General features: G+C 40.7%; 1 protein-coding gene across 1 annotated transcript; it reads right to left on the bottom strand.

The window, feature by feature from the left end:
- Positions 1-661: 661 nt before the first annotated feature.
- Positions 662-25636, bottom strand: LOC115780246 (zinc finger protein 385A-like). Its single transcript, XM_030729338.1, has 8 exons — positions 25314-25636; positions 14470-14615; positions 10467-10577; positions 4062-4242; positions 3532-3861; positions 2748-2935; positions 2571-2657; positions 662-2460 (listed from the first exon to the last, which is right to left on the bottom strand). The coding sequence occupies exons 1-8, from the start codon at positions 25321-25323 to the stop codon at positions 2227-2229; spliced, it is 1287 nt and encodes a 428-aa protein (XP_030585198.1). The 5' UTR covers positions 25324-25636; the 3' UTR covers positions 662-2226.

The following is a 25636-nucleotide window of genomic DNA, read 5'->3' as shown; positions in this document are numbered from 1 at the left end:
GTGGTTATTAAAGAAACATGATGATAAACAACTGCAATCAAAGCAACCTGAAGGTTAATTAGCCAGTTGCACCATAATTATTTTTAGGGGATTCTGACTTATCCTCATAAGGTTAGACTCAAATATGTGAACATTATCCCTGTTCACAATGGTAAAGATCACCACCAAAATGTAATAAATTGTTCCTCGCACCACTCCTATCCACCCCAGAAATTATTTTATCCAAATATGTTAAACTTGTGAGGTATCCTGCTAACAGACAGACAACACAACGGCACATATAACCTCCCTCCACCTATCAGTGGGCAAGATAACAATGACAGTAATAATAGCTTATTAAAAGAACATCTGACCCACCAAGAAACAAAGCAAACATCATGACTCAATCTGTTTTTGATAAACTGATAAAGGTTTAGTTTCATAAAGCACTAACCGAGGTGACATTTAAACTCCAGACTTTAAGTCAATTTTTAATGCAGCAACATTCAGTTAAATGTTCTCACCGTAAAGTCGATGATTTCCACCTCTCTTTTCTTATGTTACTGTAATAGGAGCAGCAGTTATCTTGCCTTCTGATTATGAGACTTCCTGTTTGCATGCTGTAACACCATTGAAATAACCGGAAAACAAAACACCAGTCATCACTACTTACAACCATAACTTCAGTTGAATGATTTTTATTATATATAATTTTGCTTAAATTTTACATTTAGGAAGCCCAGACTTGAACCATTTCTCATTTTTTATTAATCTACATTTACAGTAATGTTTCAGTACCCTAATCCTAAATAACATTTAATACATTTGTAGACATTTTTTTTATTGCAGTTGACGAGAAAAGTTAGTAGGAGTGCTTAAAGTATTGCTACAGTTTCCATTTCCTAAAGCTTCCTTCTAAAGTTTCACAAGCCACCATAACAGTTTTCACTGGGATACTTTGGGTGATGTAGGTTGGAGCACACAAGGCAGAGCAGACAAACAAGACATTTTCATCCCAACACAAACCTCCAACAATGTCAAAAAGTATTTTTTGCTTCTCATCTGTGCATGTGGTCCTTTTTGCTTGAATGCTGGTGTCTTTCTTTACACTGTTTCCATGTCATTGAGATTGTGGTGAAAAGCAGTCTCTTTAATGTGCGCAAGTTGCAGTTAATTGCAACTGAAGCCACAAGTCTGTTTTGCCGACTCAACGTGTCGAAATCAGTCCATTAAGACAGTGAAATGTTTCTGGTTTGCACAGTGCTCTGTAGATGATGAAATGATTGACACTTTCATTTAGATTTCTCACCACTTGTTTGCTTTGTGAGACTTTTGTCTACGTAGTCTGTGGTAACTCTTCGATAATCAGGGGACATGTCAGAAGAACGGTTTAGTGGCATTAGACTAACTTAACATGTATGTTTCCCTTCTCTGTTTATTATAAGGTCCAAACCTACTGCATTTGACAAGGACCCTTACATTAAACACCAGTAGCTGCATAGTAACCAATGACATCTTTATCACTACTTCACACTTACCATATCACAAATTTTAATCATTTCTATTTTAAGACTTCCTGTGACTTATACTTATGTCCTGTTCCTCTTTGACTGCTTGTATCTGTAACCCAGAAATAAATATTGACAAAAGCCAGCTGTGAAAATTTAGACATAAAGTACAGCAAAATTTTTGCCATAAACTGCAGACATTGTATGGTCATCATGGGCACTGTTTTCTCTTCGTAGGCCACAAAAGCAAAAAATAAAAAATAATTACAGTGGTACAATCCACTATACTTTGACAGCTACAGTATGGATATCAGCTAACATCAGAGGCAACTACTATATCTAACCCCAGTGGGCATGTTTGTTAACATTTGGATATGTAGTGAATCCTTGCAGATGAACAATAAACATAAGAGAGGTAGGGGTTTTCAGTCTGATGCAGTGGATCTTATGAAGGTATTTAGTCAGCTGCAGATTGGAGGATGCTCAACGAAGTTCATGCTTGACAGAAACTTGTTTACAAGTTCCTCTTCTACCTGCAGTTAAATGACAAAGGAAAACTGGAAAGGATGGAAACTTATATCGCTACACAATGCGCCATTAAGAGTCACATTTATGTTCACTGTTTTTATCATCCTGAAAAACCAGCTGGAGGAACACCAGCCGATTTGGCTCATGATGGCACCTGGTTGCCTCCAGTTCACAGTGTGCTTCTTCCTGATTTGTCCTCGTTCTTTGAGCATTAGTAAGGAGTGAAGAGGATTGGCCCATGTGTGGTGCGGATGGGTCCTGGGGCTGGCCTCAGCAGGCTGAGGGGTGTTCCCTGTAGGAGGTGGTGATGGGGGTGAGGGTGAGGATGGGAGGCTGGGCCAGGAGGACGTAGTGCCAGCTGATTTGAGGATGCTGCTGCTGCCATTGCTGCAGCAACAGCCAGAGGATTTGGTAAAAGTCCAGCCCCTAGAGTTTTTGGAAGTTCCTTTTAAAAAAAACAAACATACAGAATAATTACTTTAGTTATAGGGGCATTAAAGATTAAGGGTGATTCAATGAAGGGGAACTGGTCTTGTAACCAAAATGAACCTGTACCATAAAGTCTGTGCGCTTCTTGTGCCGACTGAGAAGAGGATTAGGTTTCCCTGCAACTCCATCCCGATGCCTCCGGCTAGATATATGCTGGAATGATAAATAAAAAATAAGAGAAATCAGATATGGCATTTCTTAAGCATTAATTCACTCAGGGCCTTTTTGAGGCAGTTTTCTCACCTGTTTAAGCTGCAGCTCAGAGTTGACTCTGACGTTGCAGATCTCACAGTGGAAGGTGCGTTCCTGAGTGTTAGGGTCAGAGGAGAGCTCCCCTCCCTGCTCAGGGCTGGGTTTAGGACCCAAGCGTGGGTAAGCTTTAATCGGTCCCAGTCCACTTCGAGCCTCCAGAATAGTTTTGTGTTTGGTACCTGGGAACATCAAAAAGAATACTAAAGTGAGCTTCTACCAAGATTTTTTCCCCATTTTTTTTTCTCTGTTGCCTCTTTGTTTTTGTTTGTCTGATGTTTCCAAGAGCGAGAATCTCCCATATGGATAAGAAGTTGTTCAAGTGGTAAAAAATAGAAATCATTTGCTTGTCAAACTTTATGAGGATTATGTAAAAAGACTGAAAACTATGGAAAAGTTACTGAATAGTCTTTCTGATTGTTTGCTCAGCGAGTGAAAGTTTGTTAAAAATGTGCAGAAAACAAACATCTGAGAAAATACACCAATTTTGGAAGACTGATTGATTGATGTATTGGCATTATTGAGTGAGACAATTTTAAGAATAAGTGCTTAGTGTTAAGGATTTTATCACCTGCCGGTTACCATCCTGCAGTTCTCACCACTAAGTGGCAGTAATGCAGCTGCTTTACTTGTTCAAACTTAATAATCAGGACAAGTGAAGAATCCTTTCTGATGAGCCATGTTTCAGTGTTTCTGAAGTTGCTTCTGAAAGCTGCATAATTTGTTGACTTCTCCGAGGACCATACTCTGTCCCGTGATAAAGCTGTGTTGAACTAACCTTTGTTATGTGCCTCCAACTGTGAGAGGGAGTTAACAGCCACTTTGCAGAGGGAGCAGTAGAGAAGCTTTTTGGCTTTCTCTTCCTCTGACTCTCCTGAAGGTGGGCTGGGTGCTGGGGACGGGGTGTCAGGAAGACCAGCTGCTGCAGCTGCTGCTGGATCCGCAGAGGGGGTGCTGAGGGCTGCAGAAGGGGAAGGAGATGGTGGCAAAGGCATGTTGACAGAAGGCAAGAGGGGGCACTCTGTATCTGCTGAGCTCAGTGTGGGAGTAGGAAGGCGGCTAGGGGTTGAAGGTGACTCTTTAGCGTTGGTACAGGATTGAGTGTCATCTGAAAACAGCACAAAGTTCTCTTGTTAGTAAATAATTTATGGACATAAATCAGCCAAAAACTTAACCTTCAAACTCTGATGATCATGATATTAAGGTGTGAAAATAATAATTTGGTTTTCCTGAACCTCTCTGACTTAAATCACACTACTGTGCAGGTGGATTTGGATCTGTGGCACTTATATGACCAGTGATGCTCACCCTGTTTATTATGGTTAGTATCAGGCTCCGGGCTGGATGGTAAAGGGCCTGGCGGGGAGGGTGAAGCAGGAGGGGGATGGTGTTGCTTGTCGCCATCTTGGAGACGAGTCGTTTTGGAAGTCTCGATACCCTTCACCCTTCGAGCATGACGGTTCCCTTTATAGTGGGCCTCTGCCTGGCTCTGGCAAAAAGAACAAAGCACAAGACTTACTATGGATGCTCTGGATTCTTATTTCGATGTGCTCACCATGTTGGCTGTCTTTATTCCATATTTCCCACCCAACCAGATTCCAATTCACCATCAAATGAGGTGTCTGCAAACAGTAACACAAGCATTAAAAACATGTCTTTTTTGTTGCCAGTCATCACTTCATTTATTTCTTTTTTCTCATATTAACATATAATCAAATGCATTTACATTTCATGGCTACAGATGTATATGTTCATTCCCATCTTGCGATCTCGCATCCCATTTAAATCTATAGTGTGAAGACTTAGTGACATGCCTGTGAAGTGAAAGTTATTGTCTGAAGTTCCTTTAAGGTTTCTGTATGAGTGAGGAAACATGCATGGTTTGAGGCTGAAGAAATAATGCTTTCTTTTTCAGGAACAACTAATGATAAAATATCTGTGGACAAGGCACCTTCAGTAACTTGTAAACTCTTCACCCACATAGAGACCACCTATGAAGGGGTTCTAACCAAGCGTGCATTACTGAATGCGAAACTAAACAAACTCGTGTATATAATTTTTTAATCCTGATTTTTCTAAATAAAATGGCCACAAAATTTGAAATATATTCTGGCATCCTGTATTTTTGGTGCTGTGCAGTAAAATGTCAGTTAGCTGAGCTGTTTTTTCTTTTCCCCCCTTGGGGGGGGGTGGGGGGGTGGGGGGTGGGGGGGGTGCTGATGAATCTGTCAGCAAAGATTAGCCTCCAGAATATTCTTGTCTTCCTTCAGCGCTGCTGTAATCACAGCACTAGCTTGCTGAGCTGATGATGATTATTGAGCAGTGGGATAATCTGAAATGGGCTTGGGGGGGGGGGGGGGGGGGGGGGCTTGGGGGTCTGTGGGTGAGGTGTGACAGTTGACAGTCAGCTACTGAGGGAAAAGTTTGCATCCATGAGTGTGCACTTAAGAGGATCAGTTCAAAACTCAGGAAATGGGGAACATAAATAGGCAGGAACATTTGAGGATCTACTATGGGGATGCAAAAGTTGTACCAGGAGCAAAAGTGCAGGTGTCTGTCATTTCCTCACTGACTCCCACCTATGAAGTAAAGGATTCTCTGGAAAAACACATGGATGTAATCCAAAGTTCTTATTTTTGTTTTTTCTTTACTAATACCCTCGCTGTTTACTCTGTGTACTTGCACAGCGATCATTGAGGTACTGTTAAATAGTCAGAGTGTTTAGGACTTTCTACATTAGTTGTACCTGACATTACTTATGGTTAAGGAGAGATATTTGTTATAGCATGAAAATTAGAGCTCAGATATGCTTAGGTTGTCATGATTCTGTGCCCGTTGACCCAGCGTTTTGGTTTATGATTTGTTTTTTGAATCATGTTTTCCTTTGAGCTTCTTTTGTTTCTGTTCATGGTTGTGTTTTGATTTCTAGTTTCTCAGTGTTCCCTAGTGTTTACTGTTCAGTTTGTGTCTTGGTTTCTTATGTCTTAGATTCTTGCCTTGTGTCTCGTGGAAAGTCATGTTTTGGATCCTTGGGTGCGTACCACCTCTTATGTGGTCTGCATTATTGTCTTGTTTGCTTTCACTTCCTGTTTTATTGTGATAGTCTTCTGCTCCCTGTGTGTTATGTTCTGTTTTGCTTTCCCTTGGTCATTAGTGTAATTTGGTTCATCTGTGTTCCCAGTTATTTTTACTCCCCTCATCAACCCTCTTGTGTATGTAAGTCCTGTGTTTCCCCGCTGGTTGTCTCGTTGTTGTTTGGTCATGGTGGTGTATCATGTGCCCTTGTCTCGTCTCAGAATATGTTCCATGCCTTGCTTCCAAGAGAATTTTGGTATTCTTGTTTTGTGATTTCAAAACAAAGACTTTTAAGTTGACCTACGGCCACGGAGTCCTGCATTTGGGTCCAACTCCGCCCTATTCACACTGCCCGTTATGACATAGGTTTATGTAACTAAAACACAGGATTGAGCCTTTGGCAGTCTGTGAACCCAGACCGCTAACAGCCTATCTTTCAGAGCTTCCGGTGTAACCAGCAGATATTCGTCCCAAAACTCCTGGTTCTGCCTTCCAATTCTTCAGGAATACAAGTAAGTTTAAATAAAATAAATAAGAAGCTAAATCTGATCCTTTCTTTGCTTTACACATAGATTGCTTACCTGCATGCACCCAAAGTCTTCTCAAACAAAAGTGAGCTCAAACTACAACTACAAAGAGAAACCATAAAGTTTCTGTACCAACAACCGTGTCCCTCCCTACACATTCTTCACATTCACATGCAGAATCTTTTTATAGTGGTCAAGGCTTGTGGGTACAATTAAAATATGTGTACTGGGCACTAACCTCCATGCTCTTACTTTCTGCCTCATTACACAAAGGGTTTGCTGCGCTGGTATTTAACCCTGGCATTAGATATAAATCATGTGGTGCATTTACATCTGAAAATATTTCCCAGAGATACTGGGCTGCGAAATCAGTGTTACCCTCCAAGTCCAGATATTCATGCGCATGTCACCATGAAATGAAATCAAAGAAAAGGGTGAGGTGTTTGGGTACAAATATAGTTCCTATAAGCTCCTTATTAATACAGTAATATAACACTGTGTGTGTGTGTGTGTGACTCTATGTGCAAGTGCCTGCTCATACAAACATCTCCTGGAATTAGATATGTTTCATTATGTCAATAAAAAGGCTGAGAAACCCAAATGAGGCGTGTGCCAGGTACATGTTGGGGCTCTGAGGCAAAGGGACGACTGGGACGTGTCCAGCATGCCTCTGTAAGCCTGAGGTATTAACTGCCAATGATAGTTACCCATATAGCCCTCATCCTGATTGGTGATGACAGAAAGGCAGATATAGCTCTGCCTGTGTAACTCTACTCCTCCGGCTGGTGCTTCCTTGCAATTAGACAAGGAGATGAGGGCCTACAAGTCAACAAACAAATGACAGCAGAGACCCCAAAAGGGTGAAATAGCCAATGGCCTATCCTTATGTTGCAATCCAGGCTTAGTGCTGCTGTCGTTCTTGGGCTTTTTTTGTTGTTTTTTTTAATCATTTTCTGCAACCCAACAGTTTTCATGCTGCTTGTGCTTTGATACTTTCGCTGTCCTAATGACCTTCAATGTCAAGCAATCAATGAAGATCTGCCATCAATTCATGCATAAAAAAAACTGACAGCATCAGAGGTGGGGGCACAATACATCAGAGACAATACGGTCTGAAGCAATTAATGTCACTGAGTTGTTTTTGGAGGTAAGAGGAAAGGTGAATAATACAGCATAAGATAAAATATAAATCATGTTGGGCATAGTAGGTGAAATGAAGTGAGAGAAGCTATGAGAGAGCCAATGGAAAAGAGAATTCAGATGAATGAAGAAGTGGAAATGGGATTTAAGGAGAAAATGAGAGCAAGTGAATGTCCCTAAAATCCTTTTTCTCTCTAAGCAGGATGTGCTTTGATGTTTTATCTATAAACCGACAAAAGGCACTGAAAGCAGATAGAGCTGGTCTAGCAGCCAAATCTACTGAGGACAGACAGCAGCGACAGGAAGAGGGGGTGGAAAGAGGCTTGAGAGGTGAAGAGAAAGACACGGTATAGACTATACCCCACAGAGGAAGAATAGGAAACATGAAAACTGATGAGGAAAAAGAAAACAGAAAGTTACCAAATGGACAGGAGACAGTAATGAAACATGATTTTGTATCTGCCCGAGGAGGACGAGGAGAGAGAGAAAGAGAGAGAGCTGTCCAGCATGTTACAGCAGTGGTGACGGTGGCTAATGCAGCATGGTGTGACGTCAACCTTGCAGCAGAGCTGAGCTGAACACTGGCAGGCTAATCTGTCCTCTGTGGCCTCAAATGAATTGCAGTGTTATAATTACAACATGTGGGACTACAGTGGAGTAGCAGTGATAGGCACCTGACACTCACTGACCACCACCAAGCAATTTGCTTTCACTTTGTATTCCCTTTACAGCCACAGCACAGACCAGACAGCATAAGTAAGCCAAGTACGGTACTGTAAGCAGAGTATTCCTTCATTATTAAAGAATGTCCACCATGCTTTAAGCTCCCAGGCTCTCAGGTTACTCTGGAAAGTGTTGTAGAGCTGCAGCAGAGCAGATGCACGCTGCCAGCTCATGAGTAAAGCAGCAGGCTGGACAAACAGGTGGCTCAGAATTAGACGTTCCAGGCATTAGATGAGCTGGACACACCTGCACGAGCATTTTCATACATGCTCATTCAGTGAACTCATTGGTATGCAAATGTGAACATGCTGAAGTGAATCAAAGCACTTCCACGCACCCCGTGATAATGTTGACCATGTGAGAACACGCAGGTTTGAGCAGGGGAGATATAATTAAGCAACCCCTTGCAGAGAGAACAGGGCAGCGTTACACAAGTTTCACATGACTCCCTCCCTGCCTGTGTCCTTTACACACCACTGCATTTAGAGTGCAAGTATTTAGCACTTCATCCCTGGAATGCAGTCATATTTTTAGCCAGGTTTGTATGTCAGGCTTTTGTTTGATTTCTGCACATGTCTAGGTTAGAGGTTACAGTGCCAAGTCATAAACACCAGGATTTTTCCATCCTTGAAAGCTCTTTTGATACCGATTATGTCGATCGTGCAAATTCCACCGCAGCGTTTGGGTGACAAGACAAGATATTTGTGTCCTGACCTGACTGTAGCAGTAACTGCGTGCTGCTTTTTCTGGGATGATTTGATATATTTGCGCAAAAAAAGAATGTAGAGAGACAGTCTGAGAAGAACTGTGTTCACTTAGAAATGTGCTGTCTAAGTTCATATTTTTACATGCACACAAACAAAGTCCAATATCGTTAAAATTTACTCCCCACATGCACACACTGTTAAAGCCCCAGCAGTGGACAGGAGCAGACTTGTCAGTCATGTCCATTAGCTGCCCACATTATGAGTGATTTGCTTTTCAACTTCAGTTAACACTACTGCCTCCTAAGTTTCAGACAAATAATCAAATCTTTCCTCTAAAGTTTCATCACTTCGAGAAAATGTGCCCGATCAGCAATACAATAGTGTTTAGGACTTCATCCTCCTGCTTTACTGTAACTGGCACACATTTTTACTACTGCCCATTACAGCCTCGTCAGGGTGGACTTAAAATAGTTGTAGTCACAAGTTTGCTGTCAACAGCTAAGATGTGTTTTCCAAACCTGGCACACAATTCAACCCAACAAAATTCATCAAAATCTGTTCACACAAACTAAAAAGACAGGTTTTTGCAAATTGGGACAACATTCCTTTGAAACTTTAATACTAGTATGTAGGAGTGGGTGAAAATGTTACTGCAGGATAAGCGAGCGGGGATTTCTCTCTCTTCCTTCCCCCATACTTTTTTGTGGACAAGCTAAAATTGGAGCTGATAAAGTGTGAACCAAGTTTTCACCTGTTCCAGCTGTGCAGTCAATCACCAGCCAACTTCAAGTCCAGACTACAGACTTTTTAGGTCATGTGCGGTGAGTGCAAGTTCAAGTACTTTAGCTTCTAGGTAATATAACCAGGATTAAAACAAGTCCTACATCAACAGGAATTTTAATATGCTTTCTTTTACAAACTAACTGTCTAGTAAACCCACCCCTTTTATTTACGGCTACACCTGCCAAATTTGAAAATAGTGCAGCAACACTACTTGAAATTCTTGAAGTTAATGTTCTGAAACAATGGGCTAACAAGTCTGGCACAGAGTGCTAGACTGCAAAATTTTCCAAATCAGATAAAGACCAGAGCAATGCTGTTAATGTTAGACTAAATTTTATTATAGTAGCATTCAACACTATTATAGTAGCAGGCACTCTGTGGATGTGCAAATCTTGAACAGAATTTTTGTGTGTGTGTGTGTGTGTGTGTGTGTGTGTGTGTGTGCACCCTCTAAAACACCATCAACTTAAGCTTTTAGCTATTAAATCTAAATCTCTCTGCATAAAAGGACACAGAGGTGCTGATGTAGCAGATTGAGGAACCACAATTCAACTATGCTCGATTAATAATGCAGGTACAACTAGGACACTTTTGAGTGTCACGTTTTCTCCAGCATCCTGCACATCTAAGCAAAGATTTATATATATATATATAAAAAACCCCTCTTGTTTATGTTTGGATTTTGCAAGTGGTCGGTTAGTAGGATTTGTATGTCCATGCAAGCAAACCCTGTATTGGAACTGCTCAAGCTGTCATACCTCTGAGTTGAAGCGTATTTGACAGACGTTGCAGGAGATGATTGGCCGCTTTGTCTTCATCATAGGTGGCCCGAAGGTGTGCGTCATCACAGCCTTTTGGACAGGGTCCATCTGAGGAGAGACAGCCCAGAGGACACATCAAAGATTCAGCACCACAGGAGAAATTCAGAGGCCAGTGCTTCTCCCAACTGCAGTGCACTCAAAGGTTCAACTGAGTGAATGCGGATGAGAGGGAAAGGTGCTGAAGAAAAAGTGCAGGTGAATGACAGCCACTGAAGGGGAAGAAAGCTGGTAGATAAAATAGAGTTGGGGAAGAGCAAAGTGAAGAGGGAGCAGTGATTGATGTGGACAGGAAGGTGTGTATTTTCTCTGCAGCAGCTGGTGGTGCTGTCTGTGCCTGAGTTCTTGGGTGCCGTTCAAACGCTTTAATTCATGTTAGGGTTAGAGGGGCCTAATTACAGACTCACGATCTCCAAGAATTTTTACATCGCTGTGTGCAGAAAAACCTCCTTTTTTAAAAAACACAACATACCACTGTACAACATGAAGCAACTATTTTTCTGTGTAATACTCTGAAAAAGATAGAAATGTTTATCAGAATTTAGTTGCAATTTAGATGATTTTTAAAAAAAGAAATAACAGTTTAATAAAAGAGTTAATGGACTACCAGAAGATGAAATATCAATAGATTAAATATCAAAACTACAGGCAGACATATCTTTAATGTTAAATTCCAAGAAAAAAAAAATCTGACTCCAAATATATGCCATGTCATACTCTAATGAAACATTTACTACCTCATTTTTCGACAACTGCACTGGACTCGTGCAAGCTCTCTGACCCATTGGCAGGGTTCAGAAACCGCAGTGCTGGGTGTTGCCCTCATTAAGCAGCCAAAACTACACTGTGGTTTTACTCCACCTCTCATCTCCTTCTCAGACTGGATGCATGCTGCCAAATGAGAGCCTGTTTATAGTGCGAAGCTCCAGGCACCAGGGGAAATGGTATAATTGGTCTGAAGACTTAAATTGTGTGTAAAATCTATTGTTAGAAATATTTACAGACTTAAACTTTTTCCTCCTCCTGCCTGTAACTCAACGCTTCAATTTATCTTTCACTTGTTTTGTGCTTTTCATGTGGAGACCTGCAGCAGCTTCAAATTAGTTTTGTTTTCATCTGCACAGTAATCTGAGTGCCAGCACTGTGTCTGGGTGAACTCAGAGTTACCTGTCTGCTGTGCACATGGGTACGTATCTGGGGGCTTTAGTGTGTGTCTGTGAGTGTGTGTCTTTCGATGCCTTTCTTTGACCACCTGTTCTCATCCGGATCCCTTTCTATGCATCTGTCCCAACTCTCGACCTCATTAACCTATTAGTCCACTTTTCATCTTCTCTTTCACTCTACCTCTGCTCATATAGTCAAGCTTTTGTTGCACCAGTAATTTACACTTAACATGCTTTCCAGATGTCTGGCTGCATAGCGTGTTGATATTTCTAGGCTGAGAGAGAATTAAAATCAACAGCAAATTCAAGAACTTTCTTGAAGAACTTGATGTTTTACCTTATAGAGCACAGATTTCTGTTCAAAAATATAGATTTATTAACCAGTAGGAGCAGCAAAAAACACTTTAGCAAGCACCTCCACCAAAATTGGTAAAATAGATAAGCAAGTTTTGTAGATTTTGTCTGTGGATCTTTGGTGGATCCTTGGTGTTTCATTGCTTTAATAAAGAAAAGTGAAGAAGGGAGTTAGGTGCATTTCCTCTTCTTCAAGTTATTTCCTGCATTTCTATTTTTTTCCCCACTTAAATAGATCAGTTTTGCTGATCAATGCAGCAAAAATATCATTACTGCTACACAGGTTTTTGCAAGTCATCTTTGAGAGAGAACAGGACTTAAATATTTCTTTAGCTGACACAAAGAATGGTAAATCATCAGCTGCAACAGCTTCATATTGCTTGAAATTCAGACTGGTGGAACAGATACGTCACCTGCTGTTGACTTCTTGGTGTAAATAAACACCCCCTTCCAAATGGAACACAGTTAACAAGAGCATGATGTCAGACTGAATTATGAAGTGAAACAAAATTGCACTTGAAGGCTAATTATCAGGCTAGCAACAGTCAACAACGCTGTCCTACACAGTGATGTTGACCCCCTGGCTGAAGGTTGTTTTCTGCAGTATCAAAGAAGTTTTTACAAAATATAAATACAGTGCCAGGATATGTCTACTGTCTTCTGTATAAAAAAAAAAGGGTTTGCTATGAAAAGTTTATAGGTTTTATAAAAGGTTTCTTTGTACAGAGCGACAGAGGTTCACTGCATCAGCAGGTTCTATAAAAACAGGAAGACTCAGGCCACTTTCACACATGAACTCTGGTCAGGGCATTGCCCTTTCTCACATGTAGCACACAACAGGAGACATGTTCTCACTGTGGTAAATACTCAGTTTTGTTTCACTGATGGAGTGGCCTGGACAGAGGCAGGACACATGACATGAATCATGGACATGAAAGGCACTGCATCAGTTACCTACACTATTCTCACATCAGTGCAATCGGGCATCCAACAGATGCTGTTAGAGCTGGAGTTAACTTAACTTAGTTAGACAATCACTTCTGTTGGGTAATGTCTAAAAAAGTGTAAGGGTGCATGAAAACAGCTTGAAAGTTACTGTACATCAACATCTGTTTTTATTTCTTGTACAGAGCTGTCTAGCTCCTGACTCTCTTATACACCGTAGCACAAATTTGCTGTGAATTCTGAAGTAATTTTGTCTGAAAATCTAAAAAAAAAAGCTGGCTGTGCCACCTTTTTAGAGCCTCAGCAACTCAGCTCTATTCACCCCATTAGAAAACTACCCAGCAATGAGTTAGAGAAATTCAAAGCCATGCACCCAAATGAATTGTAACAGTGTTTTTATATTTAAATTATGTTTTGTTTTTATTGTTTGGACCCTATTATTACCACAAATACACTTATGTGAATTTAGGAGGAACAGCAGATTTTTACCATTAAATTTTTTTTCTCTCTCTTCTGAAGCGTGTAAAATAAGCCGAACGTCATTTTTGTAAAACTGCCTGAATTGTATTGGGCTAATGACCTAGGACTGGCATGGCTTTAAAGAGCAGTTTAAAGAGCTCTTACCACAGAGTGCAGTACTGAGCAGTCTCAGCGCAAGAAGGTTAGACCTACTGTATACTCTGCAGAATGTTAAGCATTCGGAAATTGCCTGTAAACCTGATGAGGCTGAGATAACTCACAGTTTGTCTCCAAATAGGACCATAACTGTGTTTGAAACAATAATCACAGTAATCAACTGTTTTTGTCAGTTTGTCTTTCACTTTGTCCTTTAAGTCCCTGCAGCCTCTTATCTTATATGATGACAGCAGATGTTAAAATGACTCACATGGAGTATTTTATTGTTGCCGACTTGTATCATTTTTTACTGTGGAGACAGAAAATGATTTGCATTAAGGTGCTGTGGAATTAGTGGCCACACTTAATGTCCTCGATGACGAAGGATGAATCATAAACCTGCACAAGGGTCATTCTGCCTGAGTTGACTGATAATGTGTGTGTGTGGGGTGGGGTGCGCTCATGCATCCCCTTGTGTCACCACACTGACCTTCAGATGAAACCCAATCTAGAAATGGGAGGGAGCCGGAGAAAATGCTGACTGTAGAGAGCAGCTCGTGCCTCTCACACAATTGATTAGCTGTAACTCATTTTATTGCCGTAAACCACTCGCTTGGGCATTTTCTCAATTATACTGAAACTCACTGTGCTGAATAAAAAGCAAACAGCTGTCACCTTATTATTTTGGATTAGACACTATAAATCCTTATCAGTTTATCACTTGTCTTTACTCACGAGGCTCTGGAGCCACAGCTGAATACCAACTCTGTCTCCCGTTAAGTGAAACAAAGTGATAACAAATCCCAGACGCCGTGTGTGCGCACATGTATTTGTGCAATTGCACAGGAATGTCTGTGAGCACTTACTGTGTTAAAGTTGTGGAAGAGGCCGATGCTGGCTGGGTGAGGTGATTCCAGGGGGAACTGGAGGAAGGGCTTCATATCCAGTGGAGTTGGGATGACAGGTGGGCTCCGGAGGAAGGCAGGGACGGGCCCTGGGCGGTTTACGCTTCCTGTGGTAGATGTGCAAACAATGCGATTAAAAAGCATAACAAGCCTATAAATACTTACATATTCTAATATAAAGATGACAACAATGAAGTGGGCTTCTCATAGAAGTAGTTTGACTTTTTGGAAAATGAGCTTATACGCTTAATTGCTTTTAAGTTAGATAATATCAGTGCTACACGCCGGCTTGTATGCAGTATTTTGTGAATTGCTGAGTCTTGGACTCAGAAAACTTCAAACTTATTACCCAATCCCATTAGGTATGAATACAGTCAGAGAGTTTATTTTCAGTCTTTTTGTTAGTGAAAGCTAACAGGTTGCTGGCAGTAGATTTATCTTTGACATATAGATGTGAAGTATACCAGTACATTATTTATTCATATGTGATTTAACTAAGCAAATAGGTAAGAACCTTCCATTGGATTAAAGGGGATGTTGTGTGCTCAAAAAGTGAGGTCAGCTGTCTTCCTGATTATTCTGAATGACCAGGATTTTCCTTCTTCTCTGATGGCATGGGCATATTCAAAGATGACAATGCGAGGATTTATCAGGCTCAGTAAGCACGAGACATCGTTTTCACACATGGATTGATCACCGCAGACTTCAGAAATTAACCCCACTAAGAATCTTTTGGAGAATACTTAAGTTGTTCAACTCTCCCATCATCAGTATGAGATCTTGGCCAAAGATTAATGCAACTCTGGCCAAAACTAAATGCTATGACAATTTGTGAGCTCATCGAAATGATACCATGGTGAACGCGTGCTATCACCAAAGTTAAGTGGTGCAGTGTATAACTCTCATCAATAAGGGTTTTGTTTTGTTTTTTCAGAAATGTCAAAACAATCTCTATAGCCACATATCATAAGTTCAAGCATTGGTCTTATTTTTTCTTTAACTGTATAAAAAAATCTACTGCTTCCCTATTCTAACATCCAAACCCTCATCCTCTGTGGCATTTCCCAGTTTTGAACCCCACTCCTCTCCCACACTTCTCCTCTTTTTGCTTTTCCTGCTCACCCTTCTCTCAGTAGTAGCTCAGCAGCAGTGAATGCCTGCACTTGAGGACTTTTCTGTGATGGGCAGGAGAGCTAAGCTCCTTAAGCCTCGCAGCTCGGGTGCTGCAGATATCTGTCTTTTCTCCATTTCTCCCAGTGTCTCTCTCTCTCTCTCTCTCTCTCTCTCTCTCACCCCGAGCACAGTTTTTATCCTTATTTCATGGTCCCTTATTCTGTCTGCCTGCCTCAGTATCCCTCATCTGTACTACTTCTCACTCCAAAACCAGTTCTTCTGTTCATCCTCATCATCATCCTCTTTCTGTTTTGCTCTCTTTTTTCCAGTTCTGCTTCTCGTAGTTATTCTTCTCCAGCGTAAAACCAGCAGGGTGCTTCAGACCCAATCTGGCTACCCAGAGAGAATTTGTATAATCTTTTCTCTTGAGATTATATGCAGTCATCTCCCTTTATTGCTGCCCCTTTGTGATGATTAGGCTCCTTAACAGTTTTGTTAGTTTTGAAGAGAAAATTGGTCACTTGTCAAAACGAAGGGAAGAAAAGACTATTTTGGTTTCAGCAGAGGAGGCTCCTTTCTCTGACAACAGGGGAGATGTAAAGAATGTGCTGTCAGGATCAAAAATAGATGGAAGGGAAAGTCTTTCCTTTTGGCATTTCTCTTCATACTGTTTCAGAGTCCTTGGGAGAGTGTGACAGCTGAAGCTCAGCTGTAGCCATTGTTAATTGTTTGTGGATACTTTTGCATGTGCTGCATGAGAAGAAGGGCATTTGATATTATGGAAAAAAATAAGATATAAGGCCAGAGGTCACAGTTTAAATGTCCTTCAGACATGCCATAAAGCCCACAGCTCACATGGTGGCCATTATCGCCTCTTTAAAGCTACTACAGCGTGGTGTGTGAAGGGTAAAAAAAACCTGGAGTGACACATCTCATCTCACACAACATACCAACATGAAGGAATGAGTGACTGTCCAACGGCAGATAGCGTGAGAGAATGAGGATAAACAGTTGCATGAAAATGTTCATTAAATGATCATAAAAAAAAGTGTCAATTTTTTATTCCCATGTTTTCAAATATTAAGGGACAATCATCATCAGTGTGTGTGTGTGTATATATATATATATATATATATATATATATATATATATATAATTGAATTAATGCAACTGTGGAAGAGATTTTTGAACTAAAACAATACCATCAGGAAGGTGTCTGTGACCATGAGTGTATGACCAAAACAGACAGTTTCCTAATGACTTTTTCTGCTCTCAATCACTAGTTTACAACATTCACAATTTGTGAATTATGGTCCAATTTACAGTCAAATAGACATTAAATCAGGGAATGCCTCGGGCCAAGTCTACTTTGTGATTGACCAGTTGCTACTACTGTAAGAGTATGTTGTGTCTTTGGTTTCTCAATCAGATCCACCTTCCACTTGTGGTATCTGATTTAAAATAAAATAAAAACAAGATGGGGAAAGCCAAAATCATCAAGGTGAAGCTTCAGAGCAAGAGTTCACAAACCAGTGGAAGACTGCCGAGTGGCTGTGCCCATATTTTCTATAATCGTTGGTTTCTACTGAAAATGTACAACTTTAAAGCAGTAGCATTTTGGGAACTATGTTCAGATATGGATTAATATGAGATAGATAGGACCGTGTTTGTGTAAATTATAAAAATGTTCATGAACATACCACCAAGCTATTTTTGGGTGGGTGGGGGGCTAGAGTTAGGGTTACATGCGACATACTGTAAATAATTCTTATTTCAAGTACAGCACTCTCTTCCTTCTTTTTACACATAAAATTCTTTTTGAATCTAGTCATTTTATCAAAGGGCTAAATAATAAAAAGTGGGAAGTTATACTGAATGCAATTAAACATGGTTTAATTTCCCACCAAGCAAATAACAGGAAAATAGCATCTCAGCTGTGATGACTGGTCAAGAGGAATCATTGTGTTTCCTCTTTGGTTAGTGAAGCGCATTCCCGACACGTTTCTGGTAAATCCACAGCTCATTTTCCGCTACATTACAATTTAAAGGTCAAAGCATGTCTTCTATTATAAATCTGTATTTACAGTGCAGACACTCACAGAAAAGTGATGCATTAAAGCAATGTTGTGCATTGCTCTTAGTGCCACGTTCTGCACCATCCAGTGCAGTGTGAGTGTAGCAGCATCGTCCTCTGACCTACCCCACTCCTGAGTGATTTACAATGACATCAGATAAGAGAAGGCCACGCAGGGAGGGAGAGCATTGATTGGACACATTCTGAGGAGCGTTAAAGTGTTAAAGAGCTGCCAAACTCCATAAATCCAGATGTCACAATCTTCAGCTCCTTTTCTCCATTGAAATGAACAGACAGCATCATCATCTTACTGCCTTTTTTTCCCCAATGCAAATGTTTGTGTGAGAAAAAGATCAATTTCTGTGTAATAGCTTATTGAATTTTTGTGCAGATTGTGTGAGAGAGGTAGCTGAGCAGAAATGAAGAGAAGCAGAGGGGGAAAAAAACAGAAAACAGAAAAACAGACAACCAGAGATGGAATCTTATCTCCTCTGTCATGTGCGCACACACACACAGGCATGCGGTGCACACACCAATATGCTGTGACTAAGGCTTCACAAATTGGCAATTCATTTAGCCGTTTTAGGTTTAATGATCATAGAGGTAATGTCAATGTCAGTGGCGTTGCAGGAGCCTCTCTGTATTCCCTGCTTGCCTCCATCTTCGCGATCCATGAAGGGACCAGGAGGGAAGGGGACAGGAGACTGTGTGACATGCTGTTTACCAGAATGAAATCTGACGAGAGGCAAAGACACTGCAGGCTCCCACCAAAGAAAGAAACCTTTATCCAGGCCCGTTAGCTCCATGTTCAAGAGGACCAGCACACGATGCCAGCCGTGCCACATCTGCATCTAAATGGCCTGCTGTGCACAGATAATTCTGAAATGAGCGTCTGCGGTGGATTAGCCAGCCTCCCCTGACAAAAACCTTCTTGCTCTCACTGCAGCAGAGAGAGGCAACTCTGTGGTAGCAGGGTGTCTAATAACCAGAAAACCACTGGGTCCACTGCATTTGGGTTTGGCTTTCTCCCTCAGGTTAATGCACAAAGGAATGTGAGAAAGAGTTGATCCAACATTTGGTTGCGCACGACACCATTGGTGTGTCTGTGATTTACAACTAACATTTTCAGGTTCGTGGCAGAAAGGCTGAGCTGGTAATTGCCACGTTTTGGCAAGATTGACATTATAACCAGTCCTGCAAAATAATCACTCTAAATGATTTGTTGCATCAACTCTCTCCTGGGTGGTGTAAAAGTAATGCAACTGTGTTTGAAGCTCTAACCTTTAAAGAACCACAGTGCTAACTTTGTCATGAATGCAGAGGGAAGATGGGTCTGTCTTAGTGTCGCATACTGCTGCTGTGAAGGACTGAGCATGAAATCCAATTTACTGCGGCTCAGCTTACCCTCAAGTCAAAGGCAGCTATTTCAACCTAAGCGGGGGGGACAGACGACAGTACACACATTCACATTTACACACAGACCTTTGTAGTCTGAATAGATGATGCTCTAAAAAGAGTAATTTATAGGCTAGGTTCTGATTAATGTTGTGTTGGTCTGTGTGAGATCTGGAAAGGACACAGTGAAGAGGAGAGTCGAGTGCTTGAGAAGGAGAACACATTTGATTTCAGTCTGCACTTTGTTTTAATGATAGATGCTTTGCGCCCCAGTGGCCGAGCTTAAATGCCGCCTCCCAGAGAACTCTCTGAAGTCCTCTTTCAGTGGAAATGTGTATGTGTGTGTGTGCCTGTTATGCAGTGCTCTTGAGATTCCTTAGTCCTTCTGCAGCTCCACTCTCTGATTTGATGCAGTGTTTGTAATTACTGAAGACGTTTTTTTTTTGTTTTGTTTTTTTGCATCTGCAGATTTTTCACTGCTCCCATTAAAATTAAAAAGTCATTATGTAATGATGCAGGACATTGCTTTGTCTGGACGTTTTCTCATGAAAAAAAAAAAATCTGCCTTTTCACAGTCTTTCCTCATGAAAAGGTGAAAAAAAAAAGCCCTGATTATCAAGGAACTGGAGATGACAAGCTAAGAACTAATGGCAGTGAGCAGAGTGGCTTGAGTCGATTGAACAAGAAAAGGAGGTCTGGAAAAGGAGGTGAAAGGAAAGCATCACAAGAGGGGGATGGGGGGGAGGGAGCCGCATGTTTTGAGGTGAGTCCAAGGTGACCAGAGGACGTAAAGAGCCATGTTACCCTGCAGGTTAATGTACACAACAAAGGCCATCTGCTACGTGAGGAAAACAGTCATACTCCATGCAGCTGGACTACAGCGTGGCAAATGCCGGTTAAAAACGTCATTTTAAAAACACTGGAAGGAATCAAGTAGGCTGCAGCTGCTGCAAAGGGTTAACCTTTGCAAGTCACATGCAAAGTCTACATGCATGAACAATTTTTATGCTATGTCTCTGTTCTCCTAGTGGGTCAGCTACATGCCATAACTTGTTTTTAGCATAACAGTTGCTGTCAGTCTGATTGTGCATCAGAGTGCAGAGTGTCTCCTATGAGGTGTTTGAGCAATTTGCTTAAAGCTTAGCCCAAAGAATATTAAGTATATAAAAGGTCTGTTCTGTGATGTCACCCACTGGTTTGTTCACTCCTGTTTTTGAAGCCTTAAGTATGGCTACATGCACCTTATTGTTTCTTTGAAGCTAGAAGTGACCATAATTAGAGAAGAGGGTGAGATGCTAAGTAATCAGCTGAAGCTGTAAAGTCAGCTGATACCTGCTTATTGGTGCTAAGAAAAATACTAATAAACTTTAATTAATACTATAATTTCACTCACCAAAACTGGAGCTCAGACTTCAAACAAACCAGCAGGGATGATTTGTTAGAAAAATTAACCACACAGCAAGCTGTATTATTTGTCCCCATTTTCAGCTTGTTAGCACCTGAAATATCACTGCAAGCTTTTCTCCTTTGAGTCAAATTACTGACTAAAGGTCTTGAAACTTTAAGATATTTCTGGGTAAGTCCAAATTTGGGAGATGCGTAACTTAAATTTCAAATTATTAAGTCAATGCTGACCTGAAATTTTATTTTATTTTATAGTTGCCTAAAAAAATTCTTCTTCAGTGGTGGAAACAAGCTTCCATAGAAGCCAAAGCAACACATACTAATAAAGCAACTTCAATAATATAAGTAATTCAGTTCCATTCTCTCACTTTGTTACTGATTTTGACAGCCAGACACCTAAACTGTACATTTGTTAACTAGCTAGTTATTAGCCACCAACTCCTGTCTCAACCCGTCTCCTGTTGTTTCCTTATATTTATGAAATTTTCCCATAAAGCCCAGGTTTTTGGCCAAAATTGCAACATTTGGAGACTCTGTCATCAAGAACAATAACAGTAATAGTAGTTTCAGCACCTAGATTAATGCACTATATTTCCATTAAAGAGGCTATAATGTTAATCAGGTAATACAAAAGTCTTCTTAACTAATTGGACTTTTTAACTTGAGGGGAATCTAATTAGAAAGTGCTGGTATATATCACCCTGGAGAGTATTTTCGTGTGGAGAACTTGTTAATCGTGCAGATGTATCTTTGCCTCAGCTTATGAAGAGATGAGTGATTTTTAGTGTATGCATGCAAACTTGCTTCTTTCCTTTAGCTTTTTGTGTAATGGCACAGTGTGTTGTGCCTAAAAGCACCCTTATGTTAATTAGAAGTTGTAGGAGGCTAACATCCCCAGTTAACAGCACCTTGGCCTTTTTTTAAGTTTCTCATTTGTCACCCACATAGTTGACAAATGCAGACATTTCCTTTTAAACTACAGGCTTTTTAATGTTAACACTACATCAGCGTATTCAGTCTTTTGGATCCTTCATGGTTGTGTGGATGTTAACATGCAGCATCCTGAGTTTTGTTTCCTGAGCATACGTCTGTTATTCATCTCCTCTCAGGCTTCAGCTCTTTAGGGAGGTGTTGGAACATCCTAAATCCAACTGCCAACTTTCTCTTTCATTATATCGCAGACATGATGTCGCACCATTGAAGCTAACAGGACTCTGCAGCACAAAGCCACACAGAGCAAAGTGAGGGCCATTAAGAGATCCACCAGGATAACATGAACAGCAGCCCTGCCCCGCATTATTATCCCCCTTTTTTCCCCAAATCATTTACACACCTGCTGGGTGGTGAAATAATACACTACTGTAGATAGAGACCTACAGAAACCTGAGAACCAAAAGTACACAGGACACACAAGAGCATCCAAAGCAAACACATTCAATAAAAAGATCATGCGCATACACAATGACATCAGACAAAGAGCAGCCAGATGTATCATCATTCTATACAACAGAGAACAGACAAAGAGAAGAAATACTTGATCTTCAATGCACAGAAAAGTCACAAAGAACAAAGCAGGATTATGCTGTATGTAGTTCAGCTACATATAGCATAGTTTCTATTCCACAGAAGAAGAAATTACCGGTTGTATTTTGGGATTTGATTGTAGTCTAAAGGTTAGAGTGCGGTTTTATGCTATAACATGGTCTTGAAGTAACATGCAAGGGTAAGATTTAGGTGGGTGGTGTGCATAGCATGCATAACTTCAGAACAATAAACAATAAACAACTGTATGATCAGCCTTTGCCCTCATGCTACTTTTGGTGTTCCTAAACTAGTAAATGATAGACATTAGTATTTTCTTTATCATTATGGTCAACAAGAGCTTCAAACTTCATGACAAATGTGTCATGCCTTCCAAAACAACATATGAGATTTCCTGATCTGACAGCCACATCAGGAGTCATCACCTATCATTACTTTTGCAGCAGATTTACAGACATTTAGGAAGAAGAAGCTTCTTTGTTAAAGAAGAATTAGGAATTTCTTGTATTTTCAGTAACATTAATTACAGTTTATAGACCAAACTGTGATGATAGACTTGGAAAAAGAGGGCTCTGGCTTCCTGGTCCCCACCCACTCACAGTTATACTATCACTCCTTTGTCATTTTGCAGTATTTGCAGGTGCATAAACAAGACTCTCGTAGGTCAGCGTCACATGACACATTGTCAGACTCAGCTGCAAAAAGAAGTGGTGACAAGCATTTTGGCTGTGACATCATATGGCACCCCAGATGCTGGTGTCTCCCAAAATGACACACTCTGATTTCACTATCCAGTGACCCATTTATGTCACTATGGACTAACATAAGGTTAGGGAGAGTTAAGGGTCACATGTGCAGTCCTCCTCAAGAGGTTTAAATAAACAAATAGCAATAACATAGCAGTTACATTGTCATCTAAATAATAATTTAGTAATTTAATAATCCATTTCGATTTATGAAAATGTAATTTATAGGCTGTGTGAGATCCTTGTGTGATAAACACTGGTTTCCTGTCTGAAGGCTGCTGCATACACTGTCGGCATATAGTCCTTGTGTGTTGTTCAACCCTCTCTACTCTGCCATAGTTCCAGGCTTCTTAGGCGCATGAAACGTGTGTCAGTTTGTTGAACACAGAGTGACAGCCCTCTGTCTCCATTTAAAATGCCAATACTTTTCACCCTTCATTGCATCGCCTGGATTTAAAGGTCATGTTGTTTATCAGGGTCAACGTGCACCTGTGATTCTCTTGGAAGCCATGGATGAGCAGGGAAAATTCATCTGTGTGTGTGTGTGTGTGTGCGTGCATGCGTGCGTGCGTGTGTGTGATGCAAGATACGAACTTTTATATAGTGCTGACTGAGGTCTTTGCGTCAGACTAGAGGAAGCCTCGGCTCACTTTTAAATAAATAAAAACCTCTGGGTCTGAAATATTCATCATAAAAATTACACAAGAGTTACTAAACTGTGTTCCCCGCCACTCTGCATCGAGGCGAGATGAGCCAGGTTCAGCTCAATTCTACCAGCCTGCACTGCTGACTGTGTCAACATGTTAGATTTTTCTCCTTTCATTGAAAGACATTAAAACTACATGTAAATGATGGATGGAGAGACAGAAAGAAGGGGGAGAAGGGGTTGTGCTGGAGTGGAGACTTTCTGTGTTCATCCCTCTATCTTTGCTGTTACTGCCTTCGCCTTTCACGGTTGCTATTTCAGTATCTAGATCTACTTCTGTCTCTCGCAAAGGAAACTAATACAGTTTATAAAATCCCATCAGCCCATGTTGTTGTGATCATGTGTCAGTGCGTTTAGTGTCTAATGCATGCAGAGTTAAAGCTTCTGCACTAGGAAAAGGATTACCACAAGCTCAAGCTCACACACTCAGATCACAGGAAGACTAGAGCAGGGGTAAGAGCAAGCAAACAAAAATAAAGTAGTCAAATATTTAGTCTGCGCACATGTAGATGGAACAAGGTCACTGTGGTTAATCAAATCTACTGTGAGGAAGGGTGAATTAGTGTTGATCAACGGAGCAAGATAAAAGGCTGAAACTGAAAAACATCTTCTAAATTATGTGTTTCTAAATTATATGTTTCTGCGTCACATGATTTCATCTAAAGGGTTGTTATTTTAATCTTTGAATAAATGCGCAGTGCATGGCATTGAAGAGCTACTGTAATATTCTGCAGATTGCAAAACATCAGCATAATTAAACCGACTCCAGTAAATTCTTTTTACTAACATAATTAAAACTCAATACAAACATACAATGCAAACTACTGTATGTTAACTTAAGTCAGGCTTAATTTTGTTACACTTTTTTCTTTTTAAAATAATACTCTCCTGCTTTACAGCATTTCCACTGTATACTGGATACTGTTTTTAGACCTTTTTAGACTTCCTCTTAGGGCTGCTTATGTTTTATGTAACTACAAACTACAAAAAAAAAAGAAAAAAAAGACAAGTCACATCCGTATGAGTCTGCCCGTGACTCCTTTGAGCATTATGTTGGTGTAATGTATGCACAGACTGCAGGGAAGTGAACTGACATTGTTTTAGATCTTAAAACACTGTTTCGGTTTCCAGATTCCTGATCCTGTTTCATAATGAAGTTTGCTTGTGAGGCGGAGGATTATACTGATGAATGACACACAGTCTTGCACCCTGTCAGTGGTGAGTGCTTTTATACCGTAGGCCGAGAGAAACTGAGATAATTGATCACATAATGAGTATCTCAGCTGAGGGTCAGGCTGGAGTACTTAAAACGAAATAGGTTTCTTCCAGCTATATTTTCACAGGATTTTGCCATATTTCCTAAACTGCCTGAATGTGAGTTAAAGGGCTCTTCTCTAATTCATTGTGCAACATTGGCATTGTTTTGGGGATACCTGTGTGATGCCTATGTTTTTCTTTTTATACAGTTATGTCCTTATTTCTTTTGGGACTGAATGAAAACATCTAATGTAAATGATCTTGTTGACTGTGAGAGTGAAGTTCTGTCAGAAAGTCAGATGAACGGGAGCGAAACAAGCCTACGCACAAGATCCTACAAATTTTTTTTCACACAGGGCAACACTTTGATCATGCATGTCAAAGAAAACAGCTTCTCTTATATATACAAATACATATATGCTAAGTTGCATCCTGAACCACATGCAGGCAAAAAGTTTGAACAGACATGAGTGATCGTCTCATCAGAAGAGGAGTCTGTGTGGAAAAAAAAATCAACCAGATCAATGAGAGCAAAGAGAGGGGAAAAAGCCCTCTAATGCTGTCTTACCCAGGATCATGCTGTATTCCCCCACTTCTCTTTCCCACGTTATCTTCCTGCTTGACTCCTCTCCTCCTTGGTCAGCTACAAGGATGACTCAAACCTTAAGCGCCCGCCTCTCTGGCTCTCAAAACTCAATGTGGAAAAGATATCCAACATCACAACCTTCACTTTCTGTCTCTACACTGTATCTTTCCTCCTGCTCAGTGTCTCGCATCCACATTAGATACTTCTGCTCCTTCTCCTTCAGGTCTCCGTACACGTCTGAGCCAGCTGTTGCCGAGGGAGAAACACAGCAGCCCTGACTGCAACACAACATGCACTCAATCTAC

The sequence above is a fragment of the Archocentrus centrarchus genome, chromosome 5 (assembly GCF_007364275.1).
Source record: "Archocentrus centrarchus isolate MPI-CPG fArcCen1 chromosome 5, fArcCen1, whole genome shotgun sequence".
Lineage (NCBI taxonomy): Eukaryota > Metazoa > Chordata > Actinopteri > Cichliformes > Cichlidae > Archocentrus > Archocentrus centrarchus.
This window is presented reverse-complemented; position numbering and strand designations above follow the sequence as displayed.

Bases quoted from the DNA above. Each gene is read 5' to 3' on its own strand.
- LOC115780246 (XM_030729338.1), bottom strand. The intron at 4,243-10,466 runs GTATGACAGCTT...TCTTTTTGCCAG, and splicing joins AAATACGCTTCAACTCAGAG to AGCCAGGCAGAGGCCCACTA. The intron at 2,461-2,570 runs GTACAGGTTCAT...TTTTTTTAAAAG, and splicing joins AGAAGCGCACAGACTTTATG to GAACTTCCAAAAACTCTAGG.